The sequence below is a fragment of the Mytilus trossulus genome, chromosome 1, assembly GCF_036588685.1.
Source record: "Mytilus trossulus isolate FHL-02 chromosome 1, PNRI_Mtr1.1.1.hap1, whole genome shotgun sequence".
NCBI lineage: Eukaryota > Metazoa > Mollusca > Bivalvia > Mytilida > Mytilidae > Mytilus > Mytilus trossulus.
The window spans coordinates 49,308,315-49,320,694 of NC_086373.1; the positions used below are offsets into that span (position 1 = coordinate 49,308,315).

The window sequence follows — 12,380 nt, forward strand, 5'->3', positions numbered from 1 at the left end:
TGTAGGCCTTGTGTAGGTTAAGTGTACACAAAACTAAGCATTCCGAACTCTTTTTCCCATGTGTATTTAAAAAAGAAGCGATTTTTATATAAAATTAATTCTTATAACACTTATTAATAAAGTTCTTTACAGAAATATTTCTCTAAACTTGATATATTAATTTGTTATAAAACACTTTACGTAGCCTTATTTACCCCTTATCAAGACAGACAAGACTCATCCATCATCATTGCCGAACACATAATTCATTTGAAAAGGTCTTCCCGAATCGACTGGACGTACACACTGACAGAAATATTTGCCACTGGCCTTTACTCATTCATCGATTCACTCATAAATGCATTACTGAAAAGGGTGAGTTTAATTGTTTGTTTGTGTAGTATCTCAGATCCGTTACAATACAGATAGAAATAAAAAAAAAACGTTACCCCCTCCTTTTGCAAAATACTCCTTGGCGAAAAAATACTATTTGAAAAAACAGAAAAGATAGAACTGTAGTGATTCTTAACATCGCAATTCTTTTGATATATAGTATATATTATAAGTTTAATATATTTGCGAAGTTGATAAGAAAGCCCGTTCCAGCGACACATCTATGTATCTTAATAAAGGAAGTGACACACCTCATTGCAGGTTTGGTGACCAGAACAGTAATCAAACATGTTTATACGAGGTTACCTCAATATAAAACCGAGTACCTTTTATACCATCTTCGCTAGCCAAAGGGTTACGATCCACTCCCGCTCTCTTCACCCTTGGCGGATTGAGCCAACATTTGTGATAACAATGTTGCGCCATCTATCGGAAGATAAAAATCACGCCCATTCCGAATGCATTATTCTTGACCAATGGTAGCACTTGAACTCTTCAATTTGGAGGTAAAACACGGTAGCGTCTAGATTCTACGCATTTGGTAAAGCCGGAAATGAAAATATACGTCAACATTAATGCATTTATGCATGAAACATACACAGGAACTTCTGTTGGTTGATTAAAAACCTTCAAGTTGTAACTTAATATAGTCGTATGTTTTAGGATGTACAGACTTGTTGCACAATAAACACTTGGTAATTGTTAACAAACACGTTATAAATTTACACGTGATCATGTTATAGACGCTTTTTGATTGGATGCAGCGAGTTTTGACTGCAACCAATACGAATCCTTACCTTGTGTCTCCTAAATTTTAACTCAATCCGCCAAGGGTGAAGAGAGCGGGAGTGGATCGTAACCCTTTGCTAGCGAAGATGCTTTTATACATGCCATATAAAACAAACAATGTATTTATCTATTTGTTATCTTTTATATGTATGCGCTGTATAAAATTGATTTAAATTCCTTTGGTATATTTTCAATATGGCGGTGCTCCTACTTATAAGAGGCTTATACACCAAAGAAGAACCCGAGCGCCATCTGTCGTCATAATGATCGTTAGCATAATGATCGTTAGCATAATACAACGATGACATGCATTTAACACCTCGACATTTCACACATCGGCAATTCACGAATCGACAAGTCACATGTTACAAGTAACAAATTATCAATATACAAAAAGACAATTTACCAATAAAGAATTTTGAAATCTACAAGTTACAAAATGACAATAACTTTATTAACAAATGAAGAATGTTGAATGTTGATACAAAGGTATACAATTTACAAATCGACTATGTTCGAATGAAGAAAATTGCACAGTTACAAGTAACACATTGACAATTTACCGATTAAGAATGTAGAAACTACAAAGGTGCAAGTTACAAATTGAAAATTTACGAATTAAGCATTATGAATTTCACAGTAACAAGTTACAAATTAACAATTTACGAATTCACAATTTAGAAATACACTGTTACAAGTTACGAATTGACAAGTTACGAATTAAGAATTTTGACCCCGTTGGCTTTCCATAGAAAACAACATCTGAATCAAACTTGTCTTTTAATTGTTTCGTTTATGGTGATTTTGAATAGGAATGTTTGGAAAAATTATGTGTACTTTCAGAACAGGATTTGACAAGTTATTAAAACCCTCAAGCATCTAAATCATTAACTCGGTTTTTGTATGCCTTGCTGTCTCATTCTGAAATATTTTGTTAATATTCATTTATGTATTTCTTGATTATTTTAACGACATAAACAAATGCCATAAGCACAGTATTTGAAGTGTTTTGATATGCAGTTGACAACACGTCGTATGCTACACTGACGTAGGACGAATTTTTAAATTAAAGATTATACTTATCTACGTTTTTGGCGTACTAAATTATATAGTCTTGGTACCTTTGATAACTATTTTAGAGATCATATTTAGGGGATTCCTTTTCTATTTATTTACTGATATGGATTCCTACAACTGTTTTTGAAATAAAAAAAAAACATTGTAGAGAAGCAATACATAACACAACTCATCACTTGTGTGGAATTTACTTTTCAGATGCTCACTGTAATGTCAACTCAAATACTTCAATCATAACGTGTGTTCCGATCATTGATAAGGTAATACTTCATTACGTTAGTCAAAAATATTTCGATTTCAAAAGCGTTTAGTTAATATTCATTGAAATAAAAAATAAATATTATTATTCGTTGAATGATGGTTTAAATATTTCTGATATCGACCTGAACTTTATAATTTTTAAAACAATTGTTCAAAGAAATAGAGTAACAAGTATTTCTCGTATGTACCAATCAAAACTGATATGTTGTTTATTGGTGTTTTGTAATCGATCATATATCTAGACGTTTATACAAAAGTACTAATATTAATTTGCACCATAAAGTTGTGCAATTTACAATATATTCAATGTAAAATACAGCTTTACATTTTAATCAATTGTGCATATATGTTTAAATCAGCTGTAGCATATAGTCTTGTTGACTTAACTGGAAAATGACGCATGAATTAAAGCAAGTAGCTCAAATGAATTAATAGTTTTTCAAAACAATTCACAATAGATTTAATTAAATGAGAAATTCTACAATATATAAGAAACAGAGCATGAAAAAAGTCGTTTTCATTGTATGTGAACATTAGTAAGGTTAATGTGATATTGAATATATTATAAAAAGCCCTATCAATTTAACATTTGTCTCATTATCACGTTGTTATTTAATTTCAATCTGTACATTTTTCTGTGTTTGTCGATCTGATTCTTGCATTTTGATTAAATAGGTATATCCATCAAATGGACCAGTTAATGGTGGTACATTGCTGACAATTACAGGGAAATATCTTGGAAATGCTAATGATGATATTTCTGTTAATATTAGTGGAGTAATATGTAACAACGTTACAGTTAGAAAACCAAATACTGAGTAAAGATTATTTTTTAACGTTTATGAACAAATCTCCAGAATAAAGTACAAAAGGGGGCAAAGAATGTTAAGAAGATAAAACAAATACATAACAAAAGAAAGCTAAATGAGAAGTAAAAAGTTCTTTCAATAACGATACAGGCACTACGTGATTTCGAAGTAACAAATGTTGTGATTTGTATGGTTCGATCCTTTTATCTAAATACGCGTATAAGATTATTACTCCACGGTTTTTAAGATTAATTTCAAATTTTTTAAGAATCACACTCTTTGAAAGTTACGTTTTTTTTTTACAGCAAACAATGTTGACATCTTTCAACAAAAGTCATTCCTCTGAAGTTTACATCTCTTCAAAAAAAACAAGGTGCGAAAGCTATATTAAAAATAATAGAATTCAATCATTGGTACTCGTAACATTACTAGTGGTAAATATCTTGTGATAGGAAATGGTATTTGGTAATCTTTTGGTTTCGGGTAATAATCAATAGTCAAAACCAATAATCGAAACCAAATTTGTTTATACTCAACAAACAGTTCCAATTTTACTGCACTAAATGTGGATTTCGACAGGACAGCAAATGTCTTTTCAGGGATACTAGTACTCAGGGCAACATTTGAAAATGCGAAATTTAAATATTGAAGAGCTGATGAAAAAGTAAAGATTCATATAAAAAACATTGTAATACAATTAACGGTACCAATTTTCTTGCACGATATGCGCATTTCGACAATTCATGTCTCTTCAGTGATGCTCGTGGCCAAAATATTTGAAATCCAAAACTTATATCTGTAAATCACGCTTATTTTACCTAGTTCAAAATAAGTGTTTTATGTTGCCTTGTTCTTATATTGCATCTGTTCTTACAGGTTGACTTGTGTTATTGGAGAAGGCAACACCAATCAGACAGTGGGAATAAGTGTCTCAGTCAATTCAACTTATTACAGCAACCAAACTTATAAATACTTCAGTTTTAAGGTATTTCAAAGAATGAATGAGCAATATGTTTACTTTAAGTAAAAGGCGCATTCACTTGCATCAATGTTTAACATGATACTTATTTCATCAATCTAACATTTAGACAGTTGTTTTTATTCATAATTTGCCAATAAATATATTTTAGATTCCTTAATTTGACAAATAATGAGGGATTAATGGTAAGTTATGTGTGATCATCTGCAAAACATAATGATCTTTTCGTCTGTTTACCTTAATTTTGCCCACATCGTTGTTGATTGATTGATTGTTGGTTGCTTTACGCCGCATTAGCACAAAAAGGCTATATCGCGGCGAACCCACATCGTTGTCAATATTGTTGTATTTTATGCGACTGTCTCGCAAGTCAAATGTTATCTACATTGTAGCTATTCAACAAAATTTAATATACACTTTTCGACATAAGAGAATGCTTGTACAAATAAAGGAATGTGACAGTAGTTATCTTTTCGTTTGACGTGTTTTAGCGTTTGATGTCAAATTGAAGACGGACTTTCTGTTTATAGTTGTCCTCGGAATTCCCGTATTTTTGTTATTTACATTTTATTTAAAATACACTGTTTTGCGAAAAATATTTCAGGAACCTATGATCATAAATGTCTCACCATTAAAAGGAATCGTTTTTGGTGGTACAACTGTGACAATTAGCGGTGAACATATTGATTTTAAAGGACAAGATCGGTACAATATATCTTTTTGTGACGAGGATTTTTGTATAAAATGCAGGTAGAGTAATATGTGCTTCCAAAATTATGCTTTGTGTACTTGTTACTTTGTTTGTTTCTTTATACTAGCCCACATGACTCGCAACTTTTTTTACTAGTCAGCCTAAATAATTATCGCATTAGTGGAAGTTATGTGTATATAAATGTAGGAAATGTATATCACATGACAGAAAAAGATTTAAAACTATATTAATTTCAGTAATAACTGTGAAACCTCATTTCCGTCATGATCACTCATATTTGTAATGACAGTTTAAAGCACTGGTAATAAAAAAATTATGTTCAAACTGTTCTATAATCGCTAGAAATCAACTTCAACTTTTGTACATACATAGTTTTCACGTTTGAATTGTTTACATTGTCATTTTGGAGGCTTTTATAGATGGCTATGCAGTGTGGGCTTTACACATCTTCTTTTTCATAAACACAGATCTTATCAAAATTTGATTAACAGAAACACGAGTTCAGATTTAAAACTAAGTCTTATTACTAGTTAATCAACATTTTAAATTATTAAGCAAATGAAATATTACATTGACATTAACGCTGACCAAGTTTCATCAATTGATTAAGATAAAGAAATACTGAAGGCATTGCATGCACTCTATAAGGAGAAGCATCGTATGTGTCGAGAGGTTTTCTGCTATGCATGCCTACAATGTATACCCCAATGCAAATTCACATTAATGTGATTTAAACATTTGATTATTCATGTGATTGTATTATTTGATACGGGACTTTTCGGTTGGAACATTCCTTTGAGTTTAGTTTATCTGTTATTTTACGTTTTAAGACAAAATGTCATAGTCGGTATTAGGACGCAATTGATAGAATTACAGATTTGAATATGCCCTAAAAACTACTAAGACTTAGCTAAAATGAATTTGAATAGTTTTGCCTTTATAATTTTTTATGATAAGGCTCCTTAAGTATTCAAGTGTCCATATATCATTGCGTTTACAATTTTAATATTTGATTGTTTCTGATAAATAGAGAACTATACACGACAAAATCCGTATCGCATGCCGTATAATCCAAGGACTTTTAGGCCCGAGGGGTAATATATGGTCGACGTGGATACGGCATTGAATACGAATTTTGCCATGTTTTAAACGCTTTATCATTGAATTAATCAAGAGAGTATGTTGAAACTCCTTACTAGTACATTTATATTTATTTTTCCATTATTTAAGAGCTTGTTATCGTGTGTAAAACTGCTTATTTATCCGAATCACCTGGAATGCTTTATAATTTGTGTCCTCAGCTGTTGTCCATAGAAATAAAGCTCTTTATAATGTTGTACTTTATTTAACGCATTCGGTATAAAACCTGTTAACAAAAAAATGGTAACTAGAAACAATTAAAGTAGTAATGTAATAAACAAGGGGCTCATTTGAGACTCGTGAGTACAAAATGCGCGTTTTAAATACAAAAAAATAAAGTTTAATCAACATCGGACTTCATGCACATTTAGTCGGAATCACTACTTTCACAAATAAGAAATTCGAGTGGAAGTGCGATAAAGAAATGTGTTAAAGGGTTGACATGCGATAAAAGGCCCAAGACCACAATTAATGACCCCACTTTTCGTTGTCCTTTAGTTCCTTTTGATTAGAATGTATTTTTCTTTAATTCTGTTTCTTACCCTTCCTCACTCACTTCTCACTTGAAAATGAAAAATAGATGTGAAATAAGTTTCCAAATCCTATGTTTAAACTGAAATTGATATGGAATGAGTGATTAGACCGAGTGCAAAGAGGTCATATTAACAGTTTTCGGAACATCCCTTGGCTTGTCAATAGGGGTATGGATGTGTATTGGCTAAATTTGTAAAAGTGATTGCTTCAATCTCTCTGAATTTTGGATATATATATTTGGACTAGTACTATACATTACACACATAACAAATTTGACAAAAGTGCATGGTGCAATTTTTTTAATGGTACAAAACGTTATAAAAAAACGACAAAAGAATTAATTGTGGTGTGTGGCCTAAGGGTTGCGATAAATGGATGCGCATCAAAATAAGGCGAAACGGTTTACACAGCAGGCTATTTATCAAATATTCAAAGCCACTGCATTTACTACTAAATATATTATAAATATTATAAATATATTTACTAGTAAATATATTATAAATATATTTCAATATTGCATACAACTTAAGAGAAGCGGATAAATAGTGATTTAAAGATCCTATATACAATTATATAAAACACAACAGATATAAATCATATATCAATACGTCAACATCCCCCTTTCGCTGTATAATAATTGCATAAAAGGTGGTACATTGTTCAGTCCTAAAGAGAATTAGTGCATGTGATAAGCTAAGATTCATGTCAATAAATCTGTTTCAGTGTGATGCCCTTTTATCTTTTTTTGCCGGCTTGCATTGACCATGTCTTCACACTTCCTCATAGTTTGTTTATTATAGTTGGCGTGCAATTATTGTGTAAAAGTTAAATGTGGAATTACCCTATCAGTTCAGGAAATTCTCGTCTCCCGGTATTCATCCATATACTGAATAAAGTTATCCCCGAATTCCACTCGGAGATGGATGTTAAATACTATCATTTGAAGAGTATCATATGTATTTTGACACTGTCATTAATTCATAAGAATATATATCTAAATATATTATCCAAATTGCAAGAAAATTAGGAGATGATATGTAAAGTGGGGTGTGGATTTCTAATCAGTAAAATTATTATTACAACATAAATAAAGGCAACAGTAGTATACCGGTGTTCAAAAGTCATACATCGATTGAAATAATACAAATCCGAGTTACAAACAAAAAACAGATGGAAACACATCAAGTATAACAGGGAAACAAAGAAAAAACAGACGCATATAACATCACAATTATAATATAGAATATTTATTTCAATGTCAATTAATGCATAGCAAACACCAATATCAATCAAATCTGCAGATTTATTCTTCCAGCTTAGCTATATTCGTTTCGATATCTACCCTTCAGAAACTGGTTGTGATACGATATGCTCCTGAAGGGTACCAACCTGCTTTCCTTGAATCATCTTAAGACAGTAACGTGTTGCTTAGTCTTTAGTTTTCAATGTTGTGTCTTCTGTACTATTATGTGTCTGTTTGTCTTTTAGCCATGGTGTTGTCAGTTTATTTTCGATCTTTGCAATTGAGTTTGACTGTCCCTCTGATATTTCGCCTCCATTTGATAACAATTTTGAGGCACACACAAGATAAAAACTAAAGCATTGAAGAAAACATATACACTTTCAGTCATGGCACATATAGTAAGAAATAATGTTTTGACGTCCAAGGCCAACAAGTTAGTCATGATTTTTGTGGTGACATGAACAATGTGTTGTAAAGATGTGAGTCTTGAGTATATGAAACGCGTATCTGGTATACAAGATTATAAGCATGTTATCTTTGCTTAATTATATTTCCATCTAAAGGACACAGAGTTGGGGTAATTGTAATTGTAATCGTTAATCAGCTGTAATTGATTACAATTTTTTAAGTAATCAGTGTAATCATTAATCAGCCTCAAATCTGATTACATGTGATTTAATTTAATCAATTACTTTTCAAAATAGCCTGTAATCCTGATTACTTTTTGATTACATTCTGATTACAATGAAAAAAATCTAAAACTGTGTTTATGTCAATAATTGAACTTTTTATTATTCATATTTAATAAATATATTACATGTTTAATTATTTTTGTTTACTTTAAGCATACTAATTGATTTGAATACTTCAGCAAAAGAAATATTACAGTATTGAAAATTCATCATTAGCCAAAGCAGAGACATATACTACAATTATATGTCTCTGGCCTTTGAAAAAAGATATTGTAGATATATTCACATTTTACAGATGTACATGTACATATATACACATGATACATTTGATAATAACTGTAACATTCAAGTAATAACTTTCTTTATAAACCCTGAATTATATTCTTTTGTTAAAATTGTGATTTTTGTCAACTTTGAATTGACAGGTAGAAGACCCAATTAAGATTTGTTTTTATTGCAATTACCATTTGAGCATAGCCGTAGGGCAATGCATATGATAAAGGAGAAAAATGATTTAATAAGAACAAACTAAGTAAACAAATTTTGGTATGGATTTGGACTGGACATGTAAAATGCAATGATTTTAGTACTTATATGTTGTTTACAATATGATGTAACAATTCTATTAAAAAATATTGCATAGTTTTTAACTGGTAACTTTATTTCATTCATATTTTAACTTCCAAAAATTGCATCTTGCAATACATATAAAGTCTGGAAGAGATCAGAAGACAAGTTACAGCAAATGTTTCATAAAACTTTATTCATTAAAGTCAAAACTATTCAGAGATCAATGACGATAAAGTGTGATAGGTCATAACCAATAAGTAAAAGCAATGTGCATGTACATGTATATATACATGAAACTTTTGTGGTTTATTAAATTGACAAAAATTGGGGTTACCATTTTATAATAATTAAAAAAAAAATCCTTTTTCATAATAAATGCTATACTTTTATAAATCTAAATTTGGATGAAGAGTTGTCTCATTGGCACTCACACCTCATCTTCCTATGTCTATATACTAGCTATATAAAACATTTTTCATTGACATCACAAATGTTATTTTCTAATTCATTGTAATCAGATGTAATCATGATTACTTTGCCAATGTAATCATTAATTTAATCAGATACTTTCAGAAATGATGTAATCGTTAATTTAATTTAATCGTACAATTGACAAAGTAATTGTAATTTAATCAATTACATTGAAAGTAATCGGACCCATCTCTGAAAGGACAAAAGGGTTAAAATTCAAATTAAGCTGTATGAAAGGAAACAAATCTTACGAAATACCTTACATATATATATATGTTACAGTGAATTTGTATAATTAGGGATTATGTAGAATCCCTGATTTTTCAGGGAATATGTAGAATCACTATAATCATTAGTTACTATATATAATCCCTGAAAATGACCAGTGATTTTACATAATCACTGAATATTTTAATATTTTTTATACAAATTCCCTAATATAATTTCAGGGATTTTGATTAATTTAAGGATCCTTTGTTTGATAAAAAAAATATATATATTGATACATATATATACATAAGTTATCATTTAACCTTCATATTCCAGTTTAATTTCCTTGCCAGGTGAAATAATTTTGCTTTTAAACACAGGTGATGATCTTTAGATATAACCAACAGAGGGTTTCAGATAAAGTTGAAGACTTCAAAATCAATAATATCAAGATTCCCATTATAGAGATAACTTTACGTGTATTGTTTGTTTATTTTTAGAAACCATCGTAAAATGGACAGTCATGTCCTATTTGTAAATCTGCAGAGCATATTATTTGTAAGAAGATTATGGATATATCTAAATTATTTTTTTTTATTTTTTATTTTTTTTGTTCAGATGAACAAGAAATTTAAACAAAGAGAACTAATTCGCTTCAACATGTATAGAAAGACTAAGGATTGACAATTAGAATAAAATATTTAAGAGAAAGCTAGCATTTGGTGTACTAAAATATTCTCATAGCAATTCCATACAGTAAAAAAGGAAAGGGAATCCCCAAAAACATAATGGTATTGTTCACCAAAAGTCTGAAAAAGGATATTGCCTGGCTTAAAAAAAAATTGTAAGGGTTCCACGGAACCCAGTGTCTTGCCTACTTTTGCTGTTTATCACACACTTAACAAAAATGATGAAAAATGATGAGAAAAATCAATAAAAAATTCGATACTATCTTTTAAATTTGATTAAATCGTCAGAAGCTTCTGTCCAAATTTGGTAAAACTCCAGGGTAGTTTAAGAATCTTAAAAATGATTTAAAAACTTTAACTGCAGACTATATGTAATGTTAACTGGAAATGGAAGAAAAACTAAGTCAATTTGTAAGTAAAATACGGTAAGAATGGATTTTTGTTTACAAAATTTACCTATTGATACTATCTTTATGATTAGAATCATGCTTCTATTCAAGTTTGATACAAATCTATGATAGTTTAAGAAAGTTATCAAAATTTTTTAAAAAATGTAACCACAATGTGAATGTAATGTTATAGAAAAATTAGAATTTTATTCTAACAAAATTTACTTCTGAATACTATCTTATGAACATAAACAAGCTTATATCAAAGTTTGGTACATTTTGTTTTTGTACAATTCAAGAAAGTTATTAAATTTTCAAAAACTTTAACCACAGAGTGTATATTTGTGGACGCCACCGACGACGATGTCGACAGAATGTAGGATCGCTTTGTCTTGCTTTTTTCGACTAAAGTCGAAAGGCTCAACAACAATGGTATCTTGCAAGAACCAGTTCGAGGTTGCTAATTCCCCTTTTTGGGGGTACCTACAGATGTTTTTAATGAACGCTTTATTTCTCTAAAGCATATTATTTTAATGTATTGTGCCTAACATTTCTTTAAATAAGGTTATCATTTTGATATTTTGTGCTTTACATTTTACAATTTATGTCTACAGTGTAATGCTGTTTTGATATCATTAAATATCATAAATTATTCAACTTTTATTAATTTTCTTTATGAATACAACTATTTCATCATTTCAGTTATTATGTATAATCCCTGACGTTTTTTCTAGTGATTATACATAATCCCTGAAAAATTTTAGTGAGTATATATGATCCCTAAACTTGCCAGTGATTCTACATAATCACTGAAAATTTCAGGGATTCTACATAATCACTGATTATACAAATTCACTGTAAAATATTCGAATCCCGGCGAGGGAAGAACCAAAAATTTGCGAAAGCAAATTTACAGATCTAACATTGTTGGGTTGATGTTTAGACGAGTTGTATATATATATATATATATAATCGCCGGGATTCGAACCCATGCTACTGTGATATCGTGACACCAAATCGCCTGCACTGCAGCCGTCCCGCTAGACCACACGACCACCTGGGCTCTCAAAAAAAGAGCTTTCGCTGGCCATGTGTTACCTTTCCACGTCAGTTTTAATCTAGCGGCGTACTACAGTACATGATATATAAGGCATGAAGATGTTATTGTTACAGATCAGCTAAATTATCTATAGTAAAGGATCCTACAAATTAACGTAAGATACAGTCACAGAAAATAATTATATTATAATATATATATATATATATATATAGTTTAAAAAAGAGTATCAAATAATAAAAAAAACACATATTATATTCTTAGATCTTGAGAACAACCCCAAAGCTTTTTGTTCGAATATCGGTAGATATCTTCACAATTTTGGTCTTTCATAATCGAAAAATAATTTGCTTTGCACATATTGTACTTTAATCTTTTTTTCAGAG

General features: G+C 30.3%; 1 protein-coding gene across 1 annotated transcript in view; it reads left to right on the forward strand.

Annotated features, from left to right (window-relative positions):
* The window catches only part of LOC134723611 (plexin-A1-like), a 130,951-nt gene that overhangs the window by 79,231 nt on the left and 39,340 nt on the right, over window positions 1-12,380 (forward strand). Inside the window, exons 5-7 of the mRNA XM_063587207.1 lie at window positions 3,175-3,317; window positions 4,185-4,293; window positions 4,892-5,037. Of these exons, the coding sequence (XP_063443277.1) occupies window positions 3,175-3,317; window positions 4,185-4,293; window positions 4,892-5,037 (398 nt within the window). The remainder of the gene's footprint in view (window positions 1-3,174; window positions 3,318-4,184; window positions 4,294-4,891; window positions 5,038-12,380) is intronic.